Source organism: Salarias fasciatus, chromosome 9 (genome assembly GCF_902148845.1).
Source record: "Salarias fasciatus chromosome 9, fSalaFa1.1, whole genome shotgun sequence".
Lineage (NCBI taxonomy): Eukaryota > Metazoa > Chordata > Actinopteri > Blenniiformes > Blenniidae > Salarias > Salarias fasciatus.
The window spans coordinates 6,428,344-6,455,080 of NC_043753.1; the positions used below are offsets into that span (position 1 = coordinate 6,428,344).

Consider the following 26,737-nt stretch of genomic DNA (forward strand, 5'->3'; position numbering starts at 1 on the left):
TCCCATTGGGCAGTTTAATCATCAGTTTGACAGACTTCCTGTTAAGAGGTAAAACATCAAGGAAATCCAACCAGCAGCTGCTTCTTCATCACAAGCAACCTGATTTAAAGCGACAGAGCAGCTTTAATTTCACGTAAACTCGCTCTATGCTAGGTCTTGGGCTCGGCGTCGGAGCGGCCTCGGCGGCGGGTGCTCCGCTTCGACTCCCGGATGTGATGGATTGTGCGTAAGAAGACAAATACAGATAAAGAGCGAGGGATGAATCCAATCTCTACCACCGACACACCAGAGCGTCGCATCCCCCGAGAACTGAAGCTAAACTGTCCTACATCTCCCAGAATGCACCTCTCCCTCCACCTGGTGACGGGGGATCAGGGCTGAAGAGGGAGGAGGTGGTGATGATGATGGCGGCGGTGGGGATGAAGGTGTCAGGGCAGTGTTTGGTTACTCCACCACGATCTTCTGAGCGGCGTACATCTTCCCGATGGAGACCTGCAGACAGGAGGCAGGGGGCGGAGTCAGAGCAGGGACACACATACACACACACACCTGTATATAGGCCCATATGAAAACACACAAGTGCACCGTTTTGTTTTTGACCTGACATGTTCAAAATGTGCACGTTCAAGTGCACGGAGTCTGTAAATCCATGTTGATGCTCTGGATCCAGCAGGATGTTTCTGGTGTTTTATGGATGATCTGCAGGTTTTTCTTCCTCTTTTCCACACTGTCATAAAGCAGGAAAAGTGTTTGTCTTGCAGGTGGCGCTGGTGTGAAGCGGAATGTGTGTGTGTGTGTGTGTGTGTGTGTGTGTGTGCATCTGTTTCATGTTCGGAGAGCCTTGTCACTGTGTTAAGTCAATAGCACCCAGCTGGACCCTGTTGTCAAATAGAAGAAGCAATTATGGAGGAGTGTGGACAGCTGTACTGTACAAACTGAGCCAGTGTGCTCTGTGTGTGTGTGTGTGTGTGTGTGTGTGTGTGTGTGTGTGTGTGTGTGTGTGTGTGTGTGTTGGGACCACAGTTCACAATTGATTTTGGCTTCTTTTCCCTGCACAGAAACACGACGGACTGATTTGTAGGACATGAACAAATATGACCCCCTCCTCACACGTGCACGCACACACGCACGCACACACACAGGTTTTCTTTCTCTTTGACAGCAGCCTCTAAGGTCACACAGTCCAGTCGTGTTGTCTGAGCCAATCAGAGAGCAGCGTACCGTCCCTTTAAGAGCCAGGCTGCTGATTTGAATTAAGTTTTTGTTCGCTGTTGTAAAGTCTGAGTTCGGGTGTCAATAGGAAGAAGAAAACATGAATATAACCTGCTGTCAGGTTCAGATCCGCTGTTAGATGTTGGAGCCGTTTGATGGCGTGCAATAATTCAGGAGTGTTAAGCATTCAAATTAGAAGAACATCTGCCATCTTAATATGCGATAATGATTGATCGAAGAGGCAAAAACAAAAGACAGAAAACCCCAAAGCAACATGTCAGACTCCCTTTGAGGTGACAGATCAACTGCTTCATGTGTCTGAAGTGAAAAAACTAAATGTGTATTTGTGAGAAAATGACTTTTGTAACAAAAATGAACCCTTTGAATGAGTCGGGTTTATCAAGCGGTAGTGAAAGCAACAGCTGGAGCGAGCTGCTCATTATCCTATCTTTAGCTGTTTGCTGTACTTGAGACAAAATTCTGATGCCGTTTATTACAGTTTTATCAGAAGAGAAAACATCAGATCTGATATAAGACATTGCAAAAAATGAATTTTGTTCTAAATGAGTGCCTTTAAAATCTGACTTGTGTAACCGCATGGTTGCTACAATGAAGCTTTCTGTAGAAACTGGCTCCAAAATGTCAATTTTCTAAATTTAATTTGCAGAAGGTGTCAAAACAAATCCAGTAAATGGATGTGTTGATTCACATATTCATTAAATCCGCAGTAGAACTGTAAAGTCTGTGGTGACGTTAAATCAGGGTTTGGAAGGAAATAAAAAGAAAAAAAGAAGTGGGGTTATCAGAGATCTGCAGCTGTCGTATCACTGCAGCACCACTAGGAGGCGCCACATGTCCACACAACACCTCCTCCTCCTCCTCCTCCTCCACACATCCATCCAGCTCATCAATTATTCTGTCGTCAGTCCGTCTCTCTCTCCCTCTAATACACCACAAAAATCCTCTTTCACTTTCTCTCCTCACTCCATCAGAGGAGCTCCCTCTCCCCCCCTCTCCTCCCCCCCCTCTGGTGTGTGTGATGTCCTGATTGGCTGCAGAGCAGTGTGGGAGTCTGGGGGGTGTGGCGGCGGTGCGGCGAGGCGGGCGACCGAGTGGACCAATGGGCTGCGAGGAGGCTTGGCCCTCATGTAAATTGTTGCGGCGGTGGCTCCGAACAAAGGGTCTCTCTCTCTCTCTCTCTCTCTCTCTCTTTTTCTCTCTGCTGGTTTCTCTCCTTCCTCACATCTCTTCTCCTCCAGCCCAGTTTCCAAAAGCACACCCCCATCCATCCACGCCGGCCGCTCTTCCTCTGGTCAGTGAAATCAGGACACCGGATCTGCACCCCATCACGCCTCTAATGGAAGCAAGGCATGCTGGGATATCCGTGCTTGTCCGCTGCCCGTCAGAGCTGGTCAGCCCTCTTCAGGGATTATATTCCAGTCTCAGAGAGTTTCACAAATTGCATTTCACTTTCTGAATTGAGTTTTACTCCGTGTCCTCTATAGAAAAAGTGCTGCTTCTTTTTTTTACTGGAGGAACTTCTTCCCTCCCCGTCCGGAGAACCAGCGTGAGGTTTGTTGGTTCTGTCTGCTTCTGGAAAGTTTCAAACACTATCTCAATTTTCAAACACAGACCGAACAACTACCCTGACAGAGAGAATAATCCCACATGTAGCCTTCCTCTCCGGGGTGGCGCTGTTCAGGCTTTGCAAAAAAAAAAAAAAAAAAAAGAAAAAGGCTAAAATACATTTTTGCAACATTTCGATCGGCGATCAGTTAGCAAGGCTACATGATAGTGACGATACGTGAAGTTTGACTTTACGTGTGGTCATGTGACGAGTATGACACAAATCAAATAACGACCACGACAGCAACAATTGAGAGCTATTAGTATGAATGGTGAATTTTTATGCATCTTTGTTTGTTTTACTTTATTTCATTTGGGTAAAAACATGTTTGGATGCTGCAGCGCCACCAGCAGCCCGACTTCCCGCGGTGATAGAGTCTGCTCAAATTTTTGATTTAATTTTGCTGTATTGGCGACATAAACAAACACTGCTGCATCCTGTGTATTATATGAATGACTTTCCTGCAGTAGCTGCTTCTGGATAAATGACAAACTAATGGAGATTCACTCAAAGACGTAGGAGCAAGTAATAATTGATCTCTAATTTGATTTTCTTTTTAAAGATCATTCAGTAATTTATCATAAATGTTTTGGGTGTTAAAAAAAAGAGAAAAAACTCCATATCTGAGGCAAAATCAGCTAAATGGATCTCAGCTCGTTCTAAAGTGTGATTTTAATCAGATGTGAGGAACTCTGGGCTCTCATGCCGGAGCCTCATGAGAGCTTTCTCTCTCCTACATAAAGAAGAATGGCGGTGATGAGTGTTATAATGGAAATCTAAATTTAACCTCCTCGGTGCAGCCGCTCGCTCGGATCCGACGCTCCTCTCTCCCTGCTCAGTCGTGACTGACTGACCTTCAGTCTCACTCCCACCAGGCAGGAGGTGTGAGATTAAAATCACACTGCTGCACAACATCCTGAGGCACACCGACAGGAATCGAACCGGCAGCAACTGCTGCGCGACAAAAAAAAATAAATAAAAATACACAATGAGACTGAAAGTCAGATAGATTCATGACAGTCGGTCACTGAGACAAACAACTAACCAGTTCAACGTAACTACTTAAACAACCTCATGGCTGAGCACAAACTATGAAAAGTTTAGTTAACCAACCAATCTGTTCACAAATTAGCTTAAAAATATAAAGAACTTATTAAGTCGATATCAAACACAAGTAATCTGGCCACTAAATAACTAACCAAGCAGCAGTCTGCTCAACTATTTAACAAACTGTCAAACCAATAAACTAGAAATTCAACTGTCAGACAGTCAGATAGATGACCTACCAATTAGCTTAATAACAATTCAACCAATAAAATAACATATGAACAACTCGACCAATCAACCAATCATTAAACACGTCAATAAAACAACTGGGTCAACAAACCAAGCACTCAACCAATTCAATAACTAACCAATCTGCCACAGAATGAACCACTCAAATCATGCATCAATCATTAGGACAACCAACTAACCAACACCTCAACTATCCAAACTGTTCAACCAGAGAGCCGGGCAACCAAACCTGAAAAGCCAGCGCAACCGAAGAAGAGTGGAGAGCAATTCACCAACCAGCAAAATGATCCGTCACAAACCACCTGATGCCCAAGTAACCATGTGGTCTGCCAATTAATCTTACAGTGGTCGAACAGCTATCAAACTGTCCAGAAAGCCAACTAACTGTGCAACAAATCACCCAACCAAACATCCAAACAGCCACCCAGCTGTCCAACAAGCCATCCAACCGTAAAACAAGCCAACCGGCCATCCAACAATCTATCCAATCGTCCAACAATCCATCCAACCAAACATCCAACAAGCCAACAAAATGTCCAAAAATCCATCCAACCAAATGTCCAACAAGCAAACCAACTATCCAACAACACATCCTACAATCCACCCAACTGTCTATCAAGACAACTAACTGTCCAACAGTTTATCCAGCCAACAGTCCAGCCAATCAACAATCTATCCAGCTGTCGAACAATCAAACTAACCGTCAAATCATCCAACCAAACATTCATAAAGCCCAACAACTGGCCTGCATGTTAGAGTTATGAAAAAAAGCAATAATTATTACTCTTCCCAATTCCAGTTGTGAAATTGATTTTTCTATTAGTTTTGCACCTTTTTGAAGCAATCTCGTATGTTGCGTTTGATATCTGATTAAAAACAAGGATCAGCACTACAGCACTTCAATAATAGCTTCTATAAAACAAATGCAGTCTAATCCAGCAATGAACCCAATCTACATGAAGGTCGTAAACATGAAACAAGATTAAAGTTATCTATCTAATTAAGGAGTGAATCACACAATGAACAGTGACCTTGGTTTATGATCATCCCGGCGCTGATTTATATTCTTCTGCTTTGTCTTCATTTACTTTTGTGGAGGTTGTGGTGATATGAGATTATACTCAGTTTCTAATAACCTGCTGCTGGGTGAAAGATACATGAGCAAACTTCCACTATGAGGACAAAAGAGGATTTTGAGAGTTGATAATTAAACAAACTGACCTCACCCCGTGTTCAGCATAGGAAATAGACAAATCAGCATTAAAGCTGACAATTAGCCAGCTGAGACCTTCATTAGCTTTCAAAGGGAGGCGCTGGAAGAGTGATGCCTACATTACCGCAACCCAAAATTATTTGGATGTTGTACTACACAGCTGTGAGACCGTGGGCGGGTGGAGAAACAGTGGAAGCAGCTGCTAATTTTAGCGAAAGGCCTTCACGTCGACGCGCGGCTCCAGAAGAAATGGCGCCCCGAACAGCAGGAGACAGTAAAAATGGAAGTTAAAGGGCCGTGGAAAGTGGGAGGAAAGAGATGGAGCGGCGGAGGGGAAAGCTGGAGGTGGCTGTCGGAGAGTGATAAGATGAGCTTCGTGCTGTTGTGAAAGCGAGAGGGCGAGCGACGGAGGGGGGTCGGAACGTTTTTATAGTGTCCAGACAGTCCGGTTTGTTTTCCCATAAACTTTATACTGTGGCGGTTGTGTGACTGAGAGACAAGTCCCTCGAGGGAGATAAGAACATCAATCTGTCCTTGTTTAACAAACTACTCAAGGTCGAGTAAACATATATTTCTTAAACATGAGTAAAAGAAAAAGGAAAAACAAACTTCTAAAGCAGTGAAAACAATGTGTGGGAGGAAAAGTTAACCAAATAACCAAGGAAGCAGAGTTGAACAGGTGAGTTAAGACAGCTGATCGTTGTTAGTGTTCAAAACAATCAAAGCTAGCTGCACTTCTCCGTTAATCGTACAGATGATATCAGGAGGCTACAGTGTCACACCGAGCTGTAATTTTCAGTCAGAAGGGAACAAGCTCAGAGACTTAAATAGTAAGTGGATCTGACTTCTATCGCGCTTTAGCCCTGATTGAACGGCACCCACGGGCTTTACGACGACAGTCGCATTCACCCGTTCAGGCACCGCCGCGCGAGCTGCTCCAGCCATCCATCCTGGGGATTTATTGTCTCGCTCAACCTGCAACTTTCCGATTGAGAGTAGACCTGCTTTACCAATTGAGCCATGGTCTTTTCCAAGTGTTGGAGCCCCATCACAAGAAGGTCATGGAGTTCGCATATTCTCCTTGAGCATCGTGTTTGGTTTTCCTTCGACAGTGCAGTCTAATTTTCTAGAATCATGAAGAGGAAATCAGAGTGTGTTGCTGTAGAACTTTGGCTTTGTTGCTCATTTGTGTATAATATGTCAAAGGAAAAATGCCAATCACCTTAAATTATCCATGATAAGAATAGTTCCTTTGGATAGTTATGAATAATATACTGAGCAAAAACCCTCAAACCAATCCCTCATATGGAGAATGATATATAAAGTTCTTTTTGATTCGAATTTCATTGTCTTGTGAGCATCAGTAACACAGACATCGGATAACACAATGTAGCTGCAGCTACATGTTCCAGCCTGAGTGCAAATACTCCTTCAAACATACATTTAAATGACACATACCCACTGAAAAAGGTTAAATTGAAGCTAAACGCACCGCTGACTGTCACCATTAGCCGCGGTGGAAACCTAATGAAGGCTTCAGCAATTTAAATCTGCTCACTCACAGACTTCTCAAGCTTTTCTCTTTACATCAGTTCACAAACTGTGGAGACAGCTTTTGCTCCCCACTGTGCCACAGCTCCAAATTAGCTTCACCCACAGAAAAAAAAGAAAAAAAGTTTATTAAAGAAAAAACTCTGAAACTGAAGATTACGGCGCTGAAAATGGCTCTTGAAACCAGCGGGTCTTCTCCCACCGCACTCCACTTGTATTTATGTGCTTTGTGGATTGTTTCTGCATCACACTGAGCGTATTAGCAGCAGTTTAAATCCTCCTCCGAGGACGCTGCTGTTTGTTAGGAAAAAACTCCAAAACTTGTTAACAGATTGAGATGAATTCTGATGAAAGGTGGCGTCCCTACTGGAAAACATTTAACAAAAAAAAAAAAAAAAAAAAAAAAAAACACTGTATGAGCACTGCGGCTTTCCACTGTAATGACACTAGAAGTAGATCTTCATAGATGAGGAAGTCTTGAAGTGTTATCATCCACAAAATGAGCTTCAATGCTGCTCAAGTAAACCCCCAGAGTTAAACTACTCTTCAAGTTTTTAATTCATAATGTCTGTTTGCGACTATTAAAGCAGCTTATTTACCCGGCTGAGTTTCTTTCGTTCATTTCGTACAGTAGCTATGACTCTTAATAAGTGACTCTATGTCTACTTTCTACAGTACTGCACCTTCACACTCTTCAAAGAAACACTGAAGCAAGTACCTACAGAACAAGAGTTAATAAAGGGAGAGACCTCCTCTGTTATGCTCATCACATCTCTGGAAAAGCTGCAAAGTCAAAAAAATGGATTGCAGTCAAGTAGAAAGAAAAATGGTTGCAAAATACCTTTTCTGTTCCTCATATCTCTGGAAAAGCTGATAATGGTTAAATATCTCAGCTTGTTTCCGAAAAGCCTCGAAGAGCTGTGCGACACTTGACCATGGCATACCTCAGGGGTCTGTCCTCGAGCCATAGTTCTTCAACTTGTATAGAAAATGACATTGTTTGTGTTTCAAACTGTCTTAAATATATTCTGTTTGCGGATGACACAACTAACTCTGGATAAAAAAGTACACCGATGTCCGAGCTGGTTAAAAGAGAATGAATAAAATGTTGAACATGAGTCGATGCACTTAAATTATCATTGAATTAAACTTTTAAGTACATTTAGAGCTTAACAATTACCTTATTTTCTAGACTGCATCATTCTGGACACTTTTTTGAGGTTGTTTGGTGGGTTGTGTGATTTATATCGAGAGGTGACATATCTAAACACACCACTACATGACACATTGGAACGTTAGATGAGACAACAAAGAGCTGCTACAGTAACAGCAAAACCTTCAAATTTCCACCATATTTGACTGAGAGCAAACAATATGTGTCTGTAGAAGACAAAAAAAAAAAGAAGACAAAAAAAATGTATTAAAATACAAGCGTAAATCTGGACATGGACAGGCCCTGTTTACGCAACAAAGTTTCAGGTGAAAACCATTTACTTCTGTGCTTCATTTCAGAAACTTTTCAAGTTAACAAAGCAACATTTCGAAAACATTTGTTCCCACGGAATCTGCAGAAAACAATGTAGTCGGCATGTCAGGCCACTAGTTGGTGTTGCACCAACAAAATGCTACAAATGCTTTGTTTTCACGTGAAACTGTTGCGTAAACAGGCCTTAGACTAAAGTGCCACTTATAAACCAGAACATATGATAGAAATGGTGAAAAAAAGGTATGATTTTTGTCAGTGTTACGCCACTTTTCAAGATTTGTGTTTATATAACTGAATATCGTAGCATCTCTTAGGACTACTTTTAAGGTCTTGAAGTCCAGATAAGTCCTACAACAACACTTTGAGGCTAAAGTTCTCAATGTTCTCATATTAGTGAGGAGTGAATGGTTTAACAGCACCCGGCATGAACACAAGCTGCGACAAAGATCGGTTCAGTGAGTTCATCCTCCGCTAACTTCAAACGAAATAAAGGAATAGAACCCACTTTGGATGCTATTTATATGCAGAGACATTCAGAGACACACTCATGCGGCGCGGCGTAGACACGTCTTCCAGCACGCTAAACTCAGGTAAGTGTTTCTGTGGCAACGATCTGGCCAGAAATATCAGCGAGGAGACGAGACGTGAGAACGACTTCGGAAACGAGGAACTGCAGCGGTGAAGCCACGCCGAAGAGGAGCCACTTCGAGTTAGGGAAAAAAAAAAAACTCAACCTGAGACAATTAACTCAAGCGTCTCACATTCAGGTGGAACTTGTCAGGAAACACAAACTTTCTCTCTCTGGCCTTTTCTCGGGATCCACAAACTCAGTCGCCTGAAGCTCCAAACAAAACAAAACAGGAAAAAACATAAGAGTTTACTCTGCTCAACTCTTCACCTTTAAAAGCTGCTATTCCTTCAGGAAAGCATGACTGAGCGCGGCTGCACCCTTTTCAGTGCAGTGGAGCGTCTTACAGCCCTGACACACGTTTATTCATATCGCCCCTTTCAACAATAACAAACAATTCACATACAGCGGGAGTGGCTTTAAAAAGTACCCCAAAAAGAGACTTGTGGGCCACGATACACTCAAAAGCTCCGCTCCTCCTGAAATACGTTGTCATTAAGTCATGAGCGAGGGAGCTGCTCTCCAGATGAATGTCAGTCGGACTCACAACTGACTCACGTTGGGATCCGAACTAGGATCAGAAGCGCTTCTCACAAAGTCCTGACATTGTTGCTGTGATGGCTAATTGATCAAACATCGCTGATCACTGCAGGTAACAGAGTCTGGATCTTGCTCAAGGACACTTCAGATGGAGCGTTTGAAGGATGATGTCTGTACATTTCGAACGTTCCAGCTACCTTGTTTCATGTGAGTCCAGAGAATAACTTCCTTTAATTATGGCCCTGGATGTCTTGACTCTCAAAGTTGGGTGTCTCCTTTCTTAAATCTAATTTATACTTGAGATGCAAATGATGTGTGAACGCCATGCGTGGTTTTCAACCACCTCTGCGCAGCGTGAGACGCATGTCCAACGACCTCTAAGTACGAGTTTGACGTAATATTCCAGTTTTGGTGCCGTCCACAGCACAGCTCCGGGCAATGCTCTCACACGCTGGACAATCCTTCTCTGCCCTGTAGCATCGCGGCGGTGAACTACTCACACAACCTCGACACAGAGCGTTCAATTGGAGGCAGCGGTATAAATCAGCCTTTAACCTTTGACCCACCGTCATGTGTCATGATTGTCACCTTTCAGGGTCTTGACTCCTGGAGTCTCAACTCATAACTGTCACAATACTCATCTGTTAGGATTTGACTATTAATGTCTGGATTACTCGTTCAGTTTTTAGGGGTACAAACTCAGTTTTTATTCTCAGCATCACCGGTCGCTGCTCAAGGACACTTCAGATTTTGATGGACATGGTTTCTACGTCCCAGTCGCCCCTGCTGTTCGGTTCCACTCTACACGACACCCCCGGCGTTCTGATTCTTTAACCCATCGTTGCCCCCGCCTGCCTGAAAACTATTCTTTGTGCTTCAGCCTTCAGTCAGTCGTGTGTGTGTGTGTGTGTGTGTGTGTGTGTGTGTGTGTGTGTGTGTGTGTGCGTGCGTGCGTGTGTGTGTTTGAATGTCCCATTAAAGCATTTTGTGTTTTTCGAAGCACCACCGTTCCCTCATGAATTATCTATGAGAGCTACAGGCCCGTTTGAACCTCCTCTATGAGCACTCGTCCTCCTGCCTTTTGGTTTTTTAGCACTTCTCACCCCGTCTGTAATCGGTTGGGGGAAAACACCACAGAGGCTTTAAAACAGAGTCGCCCGGGGTGCTGACGAGGAGCCCGACACCCCGGAGACGGCTCCACATCTCAGCTGATCCACTTCGTTTGTCCACCAGGGTTTAAGGAAGTTTATCCCTAAATATACCTATGTATATATTTCTTGACATTTCATCTGTGCTCCTGAACACGGGGTTTTCATCAGCATTTCATCTTCATCACTGACCTTCTGGCTTCTTTCACTTTGAAATTTTTGTTTTAGTCCTATCTCTATTGGCCGTCTCTCCTGAAACCATTTCCATTCTCCTGCTCTTTGAAATGTAGAGTTGAAAAGCAAGCAAGCGAGTCCCAGCAAGTGATTCCAGCAATGTCTCCGCCAGTGAGATCGGGCCTTAAATAAAATCAATTCTTGATTCCTGATGTTCAGATTGTGACTGTCTCCATCGCTGATTTCTCTGGTTTCTCTTCTTTCTTGAGCCTTAGATTCAGGGAACTTTGAGTATTTTCTTGACTTTCTGCATTTTAAAAATGTAACTTTAAATATTTCCCATCTTGACTCTCAAGCCACATTGGTTTGGACAGGCAACCAAGCTGGATTGTAATTACTGTGATTGTAAACTCAAACTAACAAGTCCAGGAGAATATGGACCGGAAGTCTTCCAGTCTCCTGGGAGACGGAGCCTGAGCATTTTCAAAATAAATTCCACCTTGGGAGTGGTTTTCAAAAAGTTGCATTTCTAGTGTTCTGAGCACCATTGTCATGTTTTTCCATTTGGTTCTCTATCCTCAACCTCCAGGGTCTCTGTTCTTGACTCTTAGGTTCTTGGCATTCTCCCTCTCTCTGGATTCTCTTCCATCATGTCACCTTCTGTCGTTTCAGTCCTCGACTTCTGGCGACGCCGTCCCCGGCGTTTGATGAATCTGTTCCAAAGTTATTATCCTGATCTTTTGTCAACATCGTACTCATTTTGTGAGATTCGATCTTCATTCTCAATGTTTCATCGTGATTCTTGACATTTCATGGGGATTCCTGACATTCGGTCCACATTTGGTGTTTTATCAGCATTTTATTGTCGCTGTTGACATTTCCTCTTTATCACTGACCTTCTGACTTTATTACCAACATTTTGACTTAACATGACATTTTGACTTTAATCCTTCTCGTATCTCTTTTTGCCGTTCAACCTGACACCACTATCTTTGAGTTAAAACACAAGCGTCTGTTCGGGTCGAATTTCCGTGACGAATGTCCAAGCGATCGCTGAGAGGAAACGTGCGTGAGCAGGAAGGATTCCTTCAATGGTCGCTGCGTTTGAGAGCCACAAACTGAAAAGGGAAAATGGTGAAATGCAGTCACGAGGGAAGAGAGAGGGGAGAACAATGCAGGCGTAACGACTCTGGCAATTTATGAGCGTCTATCCTCTGCTGTCTGTCCTCCCTCCTCGTCCTTTCATCTTTTTTTCCCCCCTCCCCTCGCCCGCCGTCTTTTGGATGCGACGGACTGAAACGGGAGATCACAGCGGAGTCCGGTCACACCAGCGAGGGAAATCCTCACACACACACACACACAGCTGGATGTTGGTGATATGTGAGCACAGTTTGCCTTCATCTGCTCTCGCTCTCTAATTAGTGTGTGCTCAGAGTGGAAGAAAAAAAAATTAAGGTTAAGAGAACGGCCGCTTTTCAAAGAAACTCCTCATTACTGTTGGACTGTGTGTGTGTGTGTGTGTGTGTGTAGGCAGCACTGCAGCATACCGAGCCCCTGATCAGCACTATTTTTAGCCTTTCCCTGGTGGGCGTGGCCTTGCTTTAATCAACTTCAATTAGCCTCTCGCCTGCGCTGTGATTGGTCGGCATCGGATCCCTGGCAGTGATGGACAACTGGCTGTAGGCGCATGAAGTGGGCGGGGCCTCAGGAGTCAATACAACTACTTATCAAGACGAGGCAGGGGGCTGGGAGAGAGCTGGTTGAGGTTGGTGGGTTAAGGGAAGGAGACGTCCAAGGTCACCAGACCAGGTGACAGTGAGACGGGACTGTAAACCAAGACGTCCCATTGGTCGGCGCTCAAGACGACTGGCGCTCGCACACAAAACGCAGAGAGCCGAGGGAGGTTCTCGTTGCAGTACTGTAGGAAAGCCATCCTGTGAGTGTGTATGTGTATGTGTGTGTGTGAGAGAGACAGAGAGATCTTCTAGTTTGAGGTATCAGATCAGGTCTCGAATCGATTGATTCAACTGGAAAACTTAAAACTCCTCCAGCAGACCCCAGTCTGGTCGAGACCGAAGCTGGAAACCAACAAACTACTATCAGTGGCTGCTATCAATGAGAAACATGAACATGCAGTGACAACACCAGAAAGGCTCAATGGAATCAGATTTTTTTTAATTTATTTTTTTTTAATTTATTTTATAGTTTCAGATTATTTTCATGACTTGATTAGTGCTTTTAAAATACTACTTTACATAATGTTGTTAGACTGGTTTGAGAAACTATTTCAATTAGGTTTTTTAATGATAGTAACTTTCTCTCGACTGTCAGTCACATAAAAAAAAAACTAGTCGGTTGGTGCTGTATCATTATTTATACCCCTTTCACACTGCAACTAGCGGGTCGACCCCTGTTCTCGACCCGAGCCGAGTCGCTTCATTTTCCCGCGCCGATAGTGTCCCGCGCTGATGACATCATCAGCGCGACGGAGCAAAGCGAAAGTAAACAACGGACTAGAGCTCAGTCCCCGTTACCTGTAGACGAATCTCCTCTGCCCCACGGATCCAGAGGAGCTCTCTGGTCTCGCTATCGTGCCAATACTGGGTCATCTGGACGAAGGAAATCTCACGCTGTGTCCAGAAACAACAACTAGCGCGCAAACGTAGCCACGCTGCGTCGACGTCATCACGTAAGTTACCGCGTCGACTCGTGTCTGCCTTTCACACTCCCTTTCGCCCCTCCCACTAAAAGCCGATAGCAGCGACCCGCTGAAAACCCGGGTCTAATGCCGAGTGAACGCTTTCACACTGCCATGAGGACCTGATTAATTAGCGTGTTTAAACGGGTTTTTTGGCCAGTGTGTAAGGGGCTTTAGAGACTATAAATTGCATCGATCAAGAAAACTTTCCTTAAGACTAAATAAATATCTATGAGTTAGGCTGGGGAAGAGGACACATTTATATTTCTATGTGCAGAAGCTGCTGTTGCACAATGTGATATCACAAAAAATACGGTACTGTTGGATTACATTCAGTTTCAATTTTATAATAGAAAAGTTTGCCAAAAGTTGTTTTTCATCTGAAATTGCAACAAACGTTTTGTGTTTTCACTTGAGAAAGTTGTAACGCAAACAAAGCCTGACTCATAAAAGACATTTAAACGGACTCTGACAGCAGTGCGAGAGCAGCAGCTACACTTTTTTTTTCCCAAGTTACAAAAGAAAGTGGACGACAGGCTGCAGCTGAATGAAATGTGAGCGTTTCCGTCGGTGTGACGGCCCCTCCTCGCTCCGACGCCGAGCCGAGTCACGACTGAGATAAAAGGCTTCCTAAAAACGGCTCAAACGGCTGCGCGGCTCTCATTTTAAAGGGACTGCTTCGGTTTTGAATGAACCACTGGTCAACTATTCTTAATTTATTAATATTTGTTCATGAGGGACGCCGTCGTCCCGCGGATGGAGACCGGGAGACGCTCATTTAGGTCGCCCTCCCTCCTCCTGAAAACTCCAACTGTTGTCCTCACTTCACATTGCCTTCTGCAGTCAATGAATTTCATCATGCAGCGTGTGTGTGTGTGTGTGTGTGTGTGTGTGTGTGTGTGTGTGTGTGTGTGTGTGTGTGGTGTGTTTGGGGGGAGATGGAGTATTAGCATTGCATCAGTCCCAGACTTCTATGAATAGAAGAAAAACAAATAAACTAGAGAAAGTTCCAGAAGATGAACAACAACTGGCGTGAATCGTCAAAGGTAGAGGAGAAGCACTCGCTACAAAAAAAAAAAAAAAAAAAATGCTAATGCTAACAGTTACATCAGCGAGTTGAGGAAGACACTTCCTGGGTGTAATCCAGTAGGAGACTTATGAATACTGAGGCAGCGGCAGACCGCTCACAGAAAAGAAAGCCATCTAATAATGCTAACGTTCCTCACAGCTGAGGAGGCTCCTCCACCTGTAAACAGGAGTTTAGTGAAACAGCAACCACAGCGTTCAAATAATGCTAATGCAAACAGGTGACTCCCGCCTGCCGAGGAGGATGCTTTCTAACTCGGATATGACCCAGCACCATCAATATTAAGACAGCAGCAGCTAACCTTTATATGCTAATGCTAATCACAGCGACTGAGGATAGAGGCTAATGCTAATCGTACTTACAGTAGGACGTATAGACTGATGCTGCTGTCAGGAGACGCATTGAGAATCAGTCACCATTTAGGCAACAGATGTGTAGTCTAATGCTAATTGTTGGTTGATAAGTAGCATTAGCATTATCAGTGGGCTTACTGAGGATGAGGGAAAACACTGCCCTGCAACATTCATTCAAAGCTGCTAATGCTAATCAATGCTATGCTAATGCTAATGTTATTTAGCAAGAGAACGACTCAGGATTTCTCTCAATAAGTAACAGCTTTGGCTAACGCTAAAGCTAAAACTTGATTCAGAGTTCTACTCTTCTGACAGTAATCAGTTACTCAAAGTAATACTGTTATTTTCAGACATGTTTCTTTTTAATTCATAAATCCACAAGCTGATTCTAAAGAGCAACAAAAAGAGGGAGTGATGGCCCGCCAACAGCAAAGCCTCATGGGATATGTAGTTGGAAACCGCCATCTATCATTTACTGTAGCGCAGCTCGAACAAATGATCCAATTAGCGCTCACAAGCGCGCGAGTTAACCCTCACACACACCACCAGTGCGTCTGCCGAGCAGCTTGACCTCCAACGCTCGCCGACGACTGGGCGATGTGCTATTTTTCACCGGCGGCTCCGGGCAGCGCGGCGTGCTGGCAGCTTCAGAGGGGAGTGAAGGTTTGAATTTTTGAGGGCTTCAGTCGGCAGAAATCAATACCCTGACTCCAGCGCTGCTGCTACTTCTTCTTCTTTTTCTTTTTTTTTTAAGGAGTTGGTGGTGCTGGTGATGATGCTAGAGGACCAAAAGAGACCGGCGAGATGAGAGGGAGAGGAAAGATCTGACGTGAGCGGGTTCTCTTCTCCGCGGCTCCAGACGTGCTTCACATTTCACTTTCATGCCTCTGTTCGTCATCTGTTGTGCAGAAATAAACTCATATCTAAGTTAAATGCCGGGGTTCTTCTTTTTTTTGTTTGTATGTTTTTTTTCTGTGGAGGAGGCCGAAAATGATGCAAGAAAAACAAAACTTGAAGAGTTTCTGAACTCTGCGGATTCCTGATGTATGCGTGCGTGTTTGTGTTTTTGAGAAAAGTTCAATGTGGTGATTCTCTGAAGGTCTGACTGGACTGCTGTGACTCATTTGCTAATTTGAATCAAGTATTTAAAGTCATTCTCAAAAGGACTAAACTCTTGGCAAAAAGGGAGTTTCATAAAACGCACAGACGAAATGGATCAAATGGGGAAAAACCAAAAAACGAAAAGAGATGTGGGGAAAAAACTGCTTAAAAAAAAAACTCCTAAAATGAACAGGCTTTCTGAATGTGGGGAAAAATGCTTAAAAATGGAAAAAATTGGGGGAAAAGCCTGAAAACAAGACACAAAGTCACATAAAAAATAGACTAAATGGTTAAAACAGCTAAAATGTCAAAACTGTCTGGGAAAAATCCAACAGAAAAAGAGTGAATATTTTACAATCAGGTACAAAAACAGCTGGTAATGTAACAAACTGTTCACCATTCCAAATTGTGATTGAAACTCTGTGAATGCCATATCAGGCACAGTTTATATTGATAGATTAAATCTATGCATGAGCTGTGTCAGCTTCGCTTGAAAGAATCTTTTAACGGTGCTTTAGAACAGCGCCCACAACCTTTTTAACACCATGGACATTTTTAAACCAAATTTTTCCACAGACAGGCAGGATGGAGTTGAAAAAAGCCAAAATAAAACTTTTTATTGTCTCTTTCCCAAATGATCCAGCGGCAGTTTAGTCTTGCAATTAGTTATTTTTCAGTGTAATATCAATGCACCTATTATAATAATGGTAATTTGTTCAAACGATTGATTGATTGATTGATTGATTGATTGATAACATGCGGTCGATGTCCCTCTTGGAAAACACTTGTCAGAATGTGGAATCTATCGTCAACCTTTAAAGAGGCTGGGAGATCATACAGCGATTGACTGACAGGCTTCTGGCCGATGAAGAGCTCTGCAGCACGTGTGAAACGTTTTCTACCTTTTAAAGAGACTCTGAGGACTGAAAATGGACCCGTGCCTCTTCATACTGGGCTGATTAGGACTCATAAGAGCGACCGAGGCGTTCAGGAGCAGGAAACACCTCCGACACGCAGAGATACAGAGAAAGTCGCGATAAACCCAAAGAGGCCAGTTTTCCAGCTAGAATTGAGTCGTCTTCTTGAAACCCGAGTCAGACTTTGCCTTTTTCCTTCCCGACAGCCTCAGAAAGATGTTTTATGAGGCCGTGAAAAGGAGAGCAGGTAAAAAACCGACCTGCTTTTATCCACCTGAACAACTCCCTCCTCTTTTTTTTTTTTTTTTTTTTTTGAATTTGTTCTCTTGTGCGTTGCTGCGTCTAAAGCTGGGTAAAGCTGGCAGAAACCCGAGGGGCAGTGAGGCGTACCAGCTGCAATAAAAGAGCGGGATTTCTGAGGGGTGGAGGGAGGAGGGCTGGGGATTTTCTCTGATGGGAAGACAGGGGAGGAAGACGAGAGAGGAAGGGTAAGAGCGAGGTGAAGAGGAGGAGGAGGAGGAGGAGGAGGGGGTGACGCAGGCTCTTCACGCAGGGTGCTGTCCTACTTTCTCCATCTGGCTCAGGCTTTCCCAAAAATCAGCGGTTCTCCCTCCGACACGGCGTCAGACTCCCTCCATCGGGAAACTGATGATGGGCCAGTTGTCAGGTCGGTCAGGGGAGTTAAAGTGTTCAAACGGGATCATCCTCATGTCCCTTCAGTCTATGAAGGAAGGGTTCTTCTTTTTTTTGTTTTTCCACAAAAACATCATATGAACACATTCACATTTCTGGGTCTCGGCGATAAAAATAACTCAACGAAGCGTCTGTTATGCAGGGAAAGAAACACCCTGAAACAGGTGAACAAGACCTTAAAAACAAGATGGAAATGAGAAAAGTATGAAGACAAGACTACAGGTTAATCAAAAATATAAACATTTAAACAATAAGAAACAAGAGCAGGACACACCTGTGGTTAAGAGTCTGTTTAAATGAAGTTTTCATTTTGCATTAAGGGAGTCTGTTTATGCGACGACGGTGTTCGGAGCCTCGGAAAACACAACTTTTTGAAGTCGAAACAAGAGAGAAAGATTCTGTCCGGAAATGCTCGGGCTGCGTCTCTGTGACTGCTCTCAAACCGGATCACAACTCGCGTCAATCGGGACCAAAACTAATCCAGAGGCGGTGTGAGATAAATGTGGAAAAAAAACAGTGTGAAGCTGGAACAACCTCGGTCTGAACTCCTCCAGCACGGAGACCTGAATGTCAGGACCAATCCTGGGAGCGTCCACCACCCCTCCCAGGACGGGGGAGTGTGTGGGGTAGATTCCCTCCGTTGCTTCCCGGCCGGGCAGCCTTAACTAACCGCTCACTGTGAACCGAAGAGAGACGGCCGACGGCAGAGTGACCTTTGACCGCGGTGAGACAGTGGAGGCTAATGCTAACAGGACGGCTAGCACGTGCACAAGTGAACACACACGTTCAAGCGTTGTTGCCATGGCAACAATACACATGAAGGAGTCTTTCTTTGAAGTTTAGGGAGCTGAATATACCAGAGGCAGACCTCAGGTGATATTTTCCAGATAAATACATTCAGATTTTGTTGACCGCAGACCTGGACCGGATGTGACGTCAGCGCCGGAACCGGATTCTACAGGCTTCTCGGCTGTTTGTTGTCACTTTCGTTATGAGCTACAGATTTACGATGGTTTTTTTCTGAGAATGCAGCACAGGAAGCAGCGCCGAGTCCAGCTGTTCGGTGCTGCTTCTGCACGGCGGCCAGAGTGGGCGTGTCCTCCGCCGTTTGTCTTTCAGCCAATCAGAGATCAGATATGTCCGCCCTCATCGGCCCTCCTACACTCCCCGTCCTGATGTTTTCATTCAGTTTCCCTCCCTCCCACACACACATACACACACACACACCCTCATTAAACCCAAGATGTTTCAGTTTCTCCTCTGCACACACACACAAAAATACACCCAGCTCTGCAGCTGCAATCCATCATCTTTACTCCCTAACTAACTTAAAAAAAAAAAAAAAAAAACAGACACACACACACGTGCACGTGCACACGCACACACTGTGCAGAAACTCGAAGACACAATTAAGAGTAAAAGTGAACTGTGGCAGCCGTGCAGAGCGGAGCACTCCCACACACGGAGGATAAATTCATGCTGTACGCCCACACGCCACGAACGCACCAGAAGAAAGAAATTAAAAAATAGAGAAAATGGAAAAGGTTTTTTTTTTTCTTTGTGCACAGATTCTGAAGCTTTCTCTAAGGTGTAAAAGGTCATTTTGAAGAACTTTAGCTTGCAACCACATTATAGAGCATCTTCATCCACCTACATCCAGATTAAAGAGCATCAAAAGACAGAATATAAGGGTCAAAACGATATGAGGGTCTGAACGTTGCTGTGTCATACCAACAGTGGCCACTAGGGCTCTCCAAAAATGTGGCCTTGCTGATTAAGCCTCACGAGATCGCCGGGTTTTATTGATAAACACCAGTTGGCCACGTTCACACTGAAACTCCACTGTACACGTGTTTTCTTCTCGGCTTTCCTCCCACGCTCACTCACAGATTAAATGCATCAGAGGCGGAATGAGCACCGCGCTCCGAGCCTCCCGGAAAAATCTATAGCGGGCTGTGTCGGCTGTTCTCCGGCTTCAGGTTTCCTCCCCCTGTTTGCAGATCCGCACACCGTGTTACATAAGAGACGGAGTCGGATCCCGGCAGGTCTGAGGTCTGTACGCTCATGCAAACCAACACTTCAGTTCAGTCCTGATTCCCAAATTCCACTCTCAGTATGAAGCTGATGCTCACTGTAAATGAAGCGTCTTTAGCTTCCTGGGAAACAAAATCAGGATCAGGCCCTGTTCATACGACAGCGTTTCGAGTGAAAAGACATTGTTTTAGTGCTTTTCTTTAAGAAAAGTGTTGCATTTGTTACTTTTGAGATTCCTAATTTTAAAGTAAATGGTGTAAATTTGGAGTTTCTTGGTGTGAACCGTATCTATACAATGATTTACATGTAGGTGTAAAAATCCATCAAAGTAAAGAAAACTGTTCATGCAGTGTGTGAGTATTTGTAGTCTGATGAAGTATATGAGACGTGGACGCACACACCTACACACACAGACTGAAAACCCTCCGCTGGGATTGGCTGAGAGTGTGCTGATGCATTATGGGAACAAAGTGAAGAAGGGCGATGTGATTAGCCTGGAGCTGCCACCTTAATGAGCTGTGAGTGCACCGGGACAGCTGGTCAGCCGGCAAACAGGTGTGCATCTGCATGACCGTCAACCAGGTGATCCCGCAGAGTGTGTGTGTGTGTGTGTGTGTGTGTGTGTTACCTGTCTCTGTATGAGCGCCAGCGTCTGCCGTCCCTCCTCCATCAGCGTGTCCACAATCTTTGGATCCTCCACGTTCCTGTTGTCCCTGAAGGCATCGCGCACACGCCGCAGTGCGTAGGTCCTGCAACACACACATACACACACACACACATAATCCAGCACACTTTAGCTTCATTCAGTGCGTTTCACAGTGACGAAACAGCAGCGCAGAAGAGACGAGGTAATAAACACAGCAAATATGTGCAGCGGAGACTCTGAGAGCCGCTCCGGGGTTTATGGAGGTAAACAAACACAAACACCTGAGCAAGGCAAACAACACACACACCCGCAAAATGACAAATTAGTGCAGATGAGATCAGGACAGGGGGCTGGCGGCGGCTCCGTCAAACAAACCACAGCTGAGGCGGATAAACAAGTCGTGTCGTCGGTGTTTGATTTGCAGGAGTGGAACGCGACGCGCAGGCCGAAGCGCCGGACTGAGCCGAGACGAGCGGCGTGAGGCTTTAATCAATGAAGGTTCGAACCCACGACCTTCCATCTCCATCGCAAACACTCAACCACGGAGCTCATGTCGTGTTACTGGAGCGTTTCTCAGGTCTGTTCTGTCTTCCAGAAACGGTCCTTTTGGTTTTCGGGTAAAACTGAACGACAGCGTGATGCTGGAACCATTTCTGCTGTCACTTTTCGTTCCAGTTTGGAACAATTGTTCAGATATGAGGTGAAACCTTCCACGTCTGAGCTTCAGGACAGTGTCGTATTTTTAGAAAAGTTCTCTGGAAGTTTTCAGCGACTCGTCACGCCACTGTCATGTAAGCGGACCCCCAGGCTGCAGCGGAAGTTTCCCGTCGTCGGCTGTAAGCGGGGCCTGAGCCCGCTGGCCGCCTGTCTGACAGCCCTGTGGTGAAAGAAGCAGCGGAGTCCACTCTGTCCTTGGAAAACTTCGTGGTCAGTGACTTGACCGCTCGGAACAGTGGGACGCTCTGCGTGGGTCCGGGGGGAGGCCGACGGGACGCCGCGCTCCGCTCCTCTGCCCAGCGCTGATTTCATTTCCTGCGGCTTCTCGCCGCGACACACGGCCGCGGCTCGGAGAGAGGAACCATCGATCGCGATGCTCAGCCACAGGAAAAGTCTGCACTTTCTGCTCCAGAGCATGTGTGGGTGTGCCACTGCATGATGGATGTGATGACAGCACTGAGCGCACGCGGGTTTGTGTATGTGTGTGTGCGCGCGCACACACTCTTTGATATTCTTCAAAGCTGGAGCGGCTTTGTGTCTCATACTTCATCACAGCCCATCCAGACACTCACGGCTCATGAACTCACCACACTTTGTAGTTTATGACACAAAATTCACTTTTGGTGTCGGGTAATTCCTCCAGAATCCTCCCAGACGGTCACAGTTCCAGGTTCTCATCAGAACTGGTCGTCGTTCATCCATTTTTAAATGGCTGTGCAAAAGGCGTCGACATAGTTTAAAGAAAATGATGATGGGAACAAGGAAATTGAGAATGTGCCGCTTCCGTGAGGCTTGACTGTTCAGACGTCGGTCTGATTGAAAGACGTCAGATTCTGATCTGATTTGGTACCAGTGTGGTACCAAGTTGTGAACAGAGCTTAAGTTATGAGTTTCATCCTTGAATGGAGTCAGGACCACAGGATCCACAGACGATTTCAATATGTGCTCTCAGACACAGATTCTCCAGAAAAGACGATGGTTTTTACGACTAATGTTTCAAACGTGTTTACAGGTGATGGTACTCGCTAATGATCATGTTCACCAACACGGGTGTTCATTCATGCTTCCAGGACACAACTTTAAGATCTGATCTCAGACAATGGTTACTTTGCAGGTGCAGTTGGAAGACGTAGTTTTTGCAGCCATGTTGTCAGGTCATCGTTTCCAGAAGTGACTGTAGACAATGGTTTGGTTGAGCCCGTCCAAAGACAATGGGTTGTATGAGTGTTGTGATGCGTTTTAAGACAGTGGCTCTCAGTTTCTCGGCAGACTGACAGAAATCGCAGACGTGTCGTCAGACGCTGGTTTCCAGGCGCGCTCGCAGGCGGTGGTTCTGGCCCTGCAGGAGCAGCCGGTGTTGTAACGATTACGAGTTAAATCAGCTCTTTTGGTCCTTTGATGAACTCGGCGCAGCTGTCAGATCCTCTAATTCCAACGCCGACCTTGGGAAGTTGTTTCGCCGTCCCGGGGAAGTCGTTTGTCTTCCCCGTCCGTCTTTGTGTCTCCCGCGCTCGTGGAGGATTTAAGACGGCAGCAATAAAAGAGTGATGGATCAGATTTACATGCTGCGGTTCAACGCGGCGGTCGCGACAAGGGCGCGATGAGCAGGAACATAAGCCGACAGCGGTTTGAGGTGGGACGGACGGAAAGATGAGAAGAGGGGGAAAAAATGGAAGGTGAAGAGGAGGGGTGGCGAAAGGAAGATAAAAAAGGAGGTAAGGCTGGGGTCAGAAAAACCAGCTAAACAAAGCGAGTGTTTGTCATTGAAACGTCCCGCTTGTTTTACCAAACGATGCCTTCAGGCGCTTCATCACACTCAGTCAAACCAACTCTCCTCAGCTAATGGAGCCGGCGTAATGAGCGCCGACGCTAATGAGCACGGCGACAAGGGGAGGAGTGAGCGGAGAAAGAGCGGCGAGAGGAGAAAGTCCTGAAAACGATCAACAGGAAGGAAAGACACGGACGACGAAGACTCCTCCGTCATCCCACAATGAAGGACGAAGCGCAGAAGATCTTTGTTTTTGAACTACTGAGAGATAGGAATTAAAACTTTTCAGCAAGTTTTCCCAATAAGTCCAATTATTCTCACAATAGGAATTAAAAAAACTGAAAATGTTGAATGACGTTTGAATCTGTGGACTGAGAAAGTTTTCTAAATGTTTCACATTTTAAGTATTTTACTTTTAGGAAACAAAACAGATTTGATACGATTGTCATTAGCAGCAGGATACTAAAGTTAGACCTCACAGTCAGTTAGCAGCTCTACAGCTAATCAATTTAAATATTGATTGAAGTAAGTTAGCAGCAGGATGGTAATGTGTGAACCTGAGCGATCCCAGTGGCTTAGCGGCTGTGATGCTAACATTTGTCAAGCAGTGGCTTTGAGGGGAGTGTTTTGGCGCTCGGCGGCTCTTTGTTTGACAGCTGGAATATTTGTTTGGTCCTTCAGGGGCCTCGGCTCGTCTCCGCTCCCCCCGTAAAGAGAGAGATCTCCCCTGCAGCTCAGATTTATCCACGGTTCTGTCCTCCACCTCTTTATCTGCACCGGCGAGGTGATTTCTACTGCAGAGGATCATGAATGTTTCATCCCGCTGCTGTTTGTTTTCATGTTTTCTCTCCTCTCCTCTCGCTGTGTCTGACTGACGAAGCTCACCGAATCCATCCAGAACCTCCACCTCCTCCCCCTCTACCTCCTCCTCCTCCTCCTCCTCCTCCACCTCCTCCACCAGCGTCGTGTTGAGAAACAACAAAACGCTGCCTGCAGCTACGTCTGGCATATTCAGGTCATCCCACAACAACCCGGAACAAGTCAGAAGAGTGAAAACCTGCAGTTTGAAGTCTGGAGATCTCACTAATGAAGCCGGCGCTTTGAGGAATCTGAAGACGCTCCGACGATCCTCTGATTTTAGGATGGGAATCAGAGTCTGAGGGAAACAGCGTTCGCAGCTTTTCTGGAAGTACGGGTACATCGGAGGGGCTGACGACGATCAAATAGCACAAAAGTGTGTCGCAACATGACTCCAATCACAAAGCTTTAGGAAGGGAGGAAGAGGAGGAGATAGAAGATACAAAAAAAAAGGGTGAAGACAGTGCCATCCATTAAAATATACATTCATTCAGGGAGGCACTACAGGAGGTCAGAGCAGTGAAATGACCGCACAGCAATGCACAAATATCCACAAATCCAAATGTTTTCGGGCAAATATAAAGCACACATGCACAAAAATGGAATATCATCAAAATAAATACACTGTCAAGATACGGCCATGCCGCACACACATTCTAAAACCTTCAAAAAGTGACTTTTTTTTTTTTACTCAGTTAGAGACATTAGCAGCTATATGTTATTGATTAACTATATTATAAATTAGCATTAAAGCCACTGAAGCACAGGGCTCCCCCAGGACTGTTGTATTGCCTGTCCTGTTCTCTGCTTGCACCAACTCCGTCACCTGTCGCAGGGAGGGAATGATGCTTGTTAAATACGCAGACGACATGGCCCTGGTGGCTCAGATTACCGACACCCACGCCCTGACAGAACACCAGCAGGAGGTTCACACCCTGGTCCAAAGCTTTGCTGGGGACTCACTGGAGCTCTCGCCCTCAGGGAAAAGCCCAGACCTGTTCTAAACCCTGGAGATCCATGATCAGTGTGTGGAGCAGGTGGGAAGCTTTGAATACCTGAGGACAGAGATTGACCCCTGCCTGTCCTTTGGCCAGCACTCAGACTCTCTCACAGCACTGTTTCCACCTGCTCAGTAAGCTGCGTTCATTTAACATCACCACAGAACTGAACTACCATCCTCATCTCCAACATCTCCACATGGTTCAACTTTCTCTCCATCAAACACAAAACAAAACTGTCCTGAATAATAAACGAGGCCAGTAAAACCCAACGTGAACTGTATAGTCCTTCCACACCATCTCACTTTTTTCACACATTAGAAATGGGCTGGAATGTTGTCCAGATCTCACAGCTGAAGCACTTCACATATACGACAACCTTTGCAAGTGAAAATGCAAAGCTTCTCTTTTGGGTGTCTGTTCACACGACAACGCTGCTTGGAGTCACTGAAATTAAAAGTTTTCGAAAACATCTCCCAATGTGAAGCTTCTCAAACGTGCTACTTCTTGCCATTGTTCATGCTTATAGCATAGAGATAGATTTCACCAACGTCACAGCCACCCCAGAAGAAAGCAGGGCGCCATCAGTTCGAGGCTGAGAGTAGCAGATTGTTATGAGTCAATGATTTAGAAAAAAGGCAGGTTTACACCAGTTAAGTTACAGTGAAGGTGAAGACCTGTGTCATTCACGGCTGTCTGAAGCAGGGAGCAGCGGGTTAGACAAAACCCAGAGGTCAATGCTATCTAAGTTATCAAACTCACAGTGGAGTGATCAAAGGAGCCTCCCATATACTTCAAAAATTGCACAATTTGAGACACCACACCTGTGAATGTCCATCACTGTGCGCAAGATACATTATTCATTTATTTATATAATAAAAGCTGTCAATCCAATCACTACTCATATTATCTTGAAACACTGTCACCTTTTGTCTATTGTTGTCATCTTTATGGAGATGGGCACAATCTATTGCACCGTACAAATAATGAATCTTAAATCTTTAATCCTTATATGTTATTTCAATAAAACGCTAAAGATCAAGATTGATCAATTACAAAGCTGCTCAATAGATATATTGCTGCCATTGCAGGCTCATTTGCACTGGTCAAATGTACAGAACGGTTGACAGATCTTTACATCAATAACAGATTAATTATCTTATTGTTGTTTTTAAGATCTATTATTATTGATATTCTCTTGAATACTGTCCTCTACTATTTTAACAATAATGAAAAAACAAAACAAAAAATACCATTGTGGGACAAATAAAAGATCTATAGAATGGTATCAAATCGAGTAATGACTTCTCTGATGATATCCAGCTTTGAAAACATCAATAAATAAACGAGAGGAGCCTGTTCTACTACAGATGCTTATAGAAATGCTATGAAAATATTTACTTTGCCTAACTCTTAAAGATATCGAAACCACAGAGAGGTAAAACAAAAACGTTTTGGCAATTTTTTTTTAAACATTTGTATTTTTCCCACAAAATGAAAGTATAAATTCATTAGAAGCTCTATGAACTGTTTCTCTCCGCTTAATCCAAGTTACAGAACACTGAATGCCTCAGGATGCTAATGTAAACAAACACCGGGCGGCTGCCCGGGCGCTACTCCAGCCTCTGACAGTGACTCCAGCCCGGCTGAAAGCCCCCGCTGGACACCAGCACTCACCTGTAGTTGTAGGACGGGAACTTCTGACTCTCTTTCAGCATGTTTCTGTACAGAGAGATCACCTGAGATCGAGCAGACGCCGCCATGATGTTGCTAACAACTCTGCTCCTCCTCACCACAACGAGGTCCCCAATTGGCGGGTGACCGAACACCGCCTGAACAAAATGTAAAGATTCCTTATTTTTTTGCGAACTATAATTTTATTTATTAAAATAATGACACGTGATATTGTATTTAATTATAAGAATATAAGTATTTATGGATAAAAATATTTTTTAAAGGAAAATATTATTTTTTAATGGTTTCAGGCGCGCC

General features: G+C 44.8%; 1 protein-coding gene across 1 annotated transcript; it reads right to left on the bottom strand.

The window, feature by feature from the left end:
- lyrm4b (LYR motif containing 4) lies at positions 1-26,571 on the bottom strand. Its single transcript, XM_030099106.1, has 3 exons — positions 26,423-26,571; positions 20,387-20,507; positions 1-492 (listed from the first exon to the last, which is right to left on the bottom strand). Exons 1-3 carry the CDS (start codon positions 26,506-26,508, stop codon positions 445-447), a joined length of 255 nt encoding a protein of 84 aa, XP_029954966.1. The 5' UTR covers positions 26,509-26,571; the 3' UTR covers positions 1-444.
- Between the last annotated feature and the right edge of the window lie 166 nt (positions 26,572-26,737).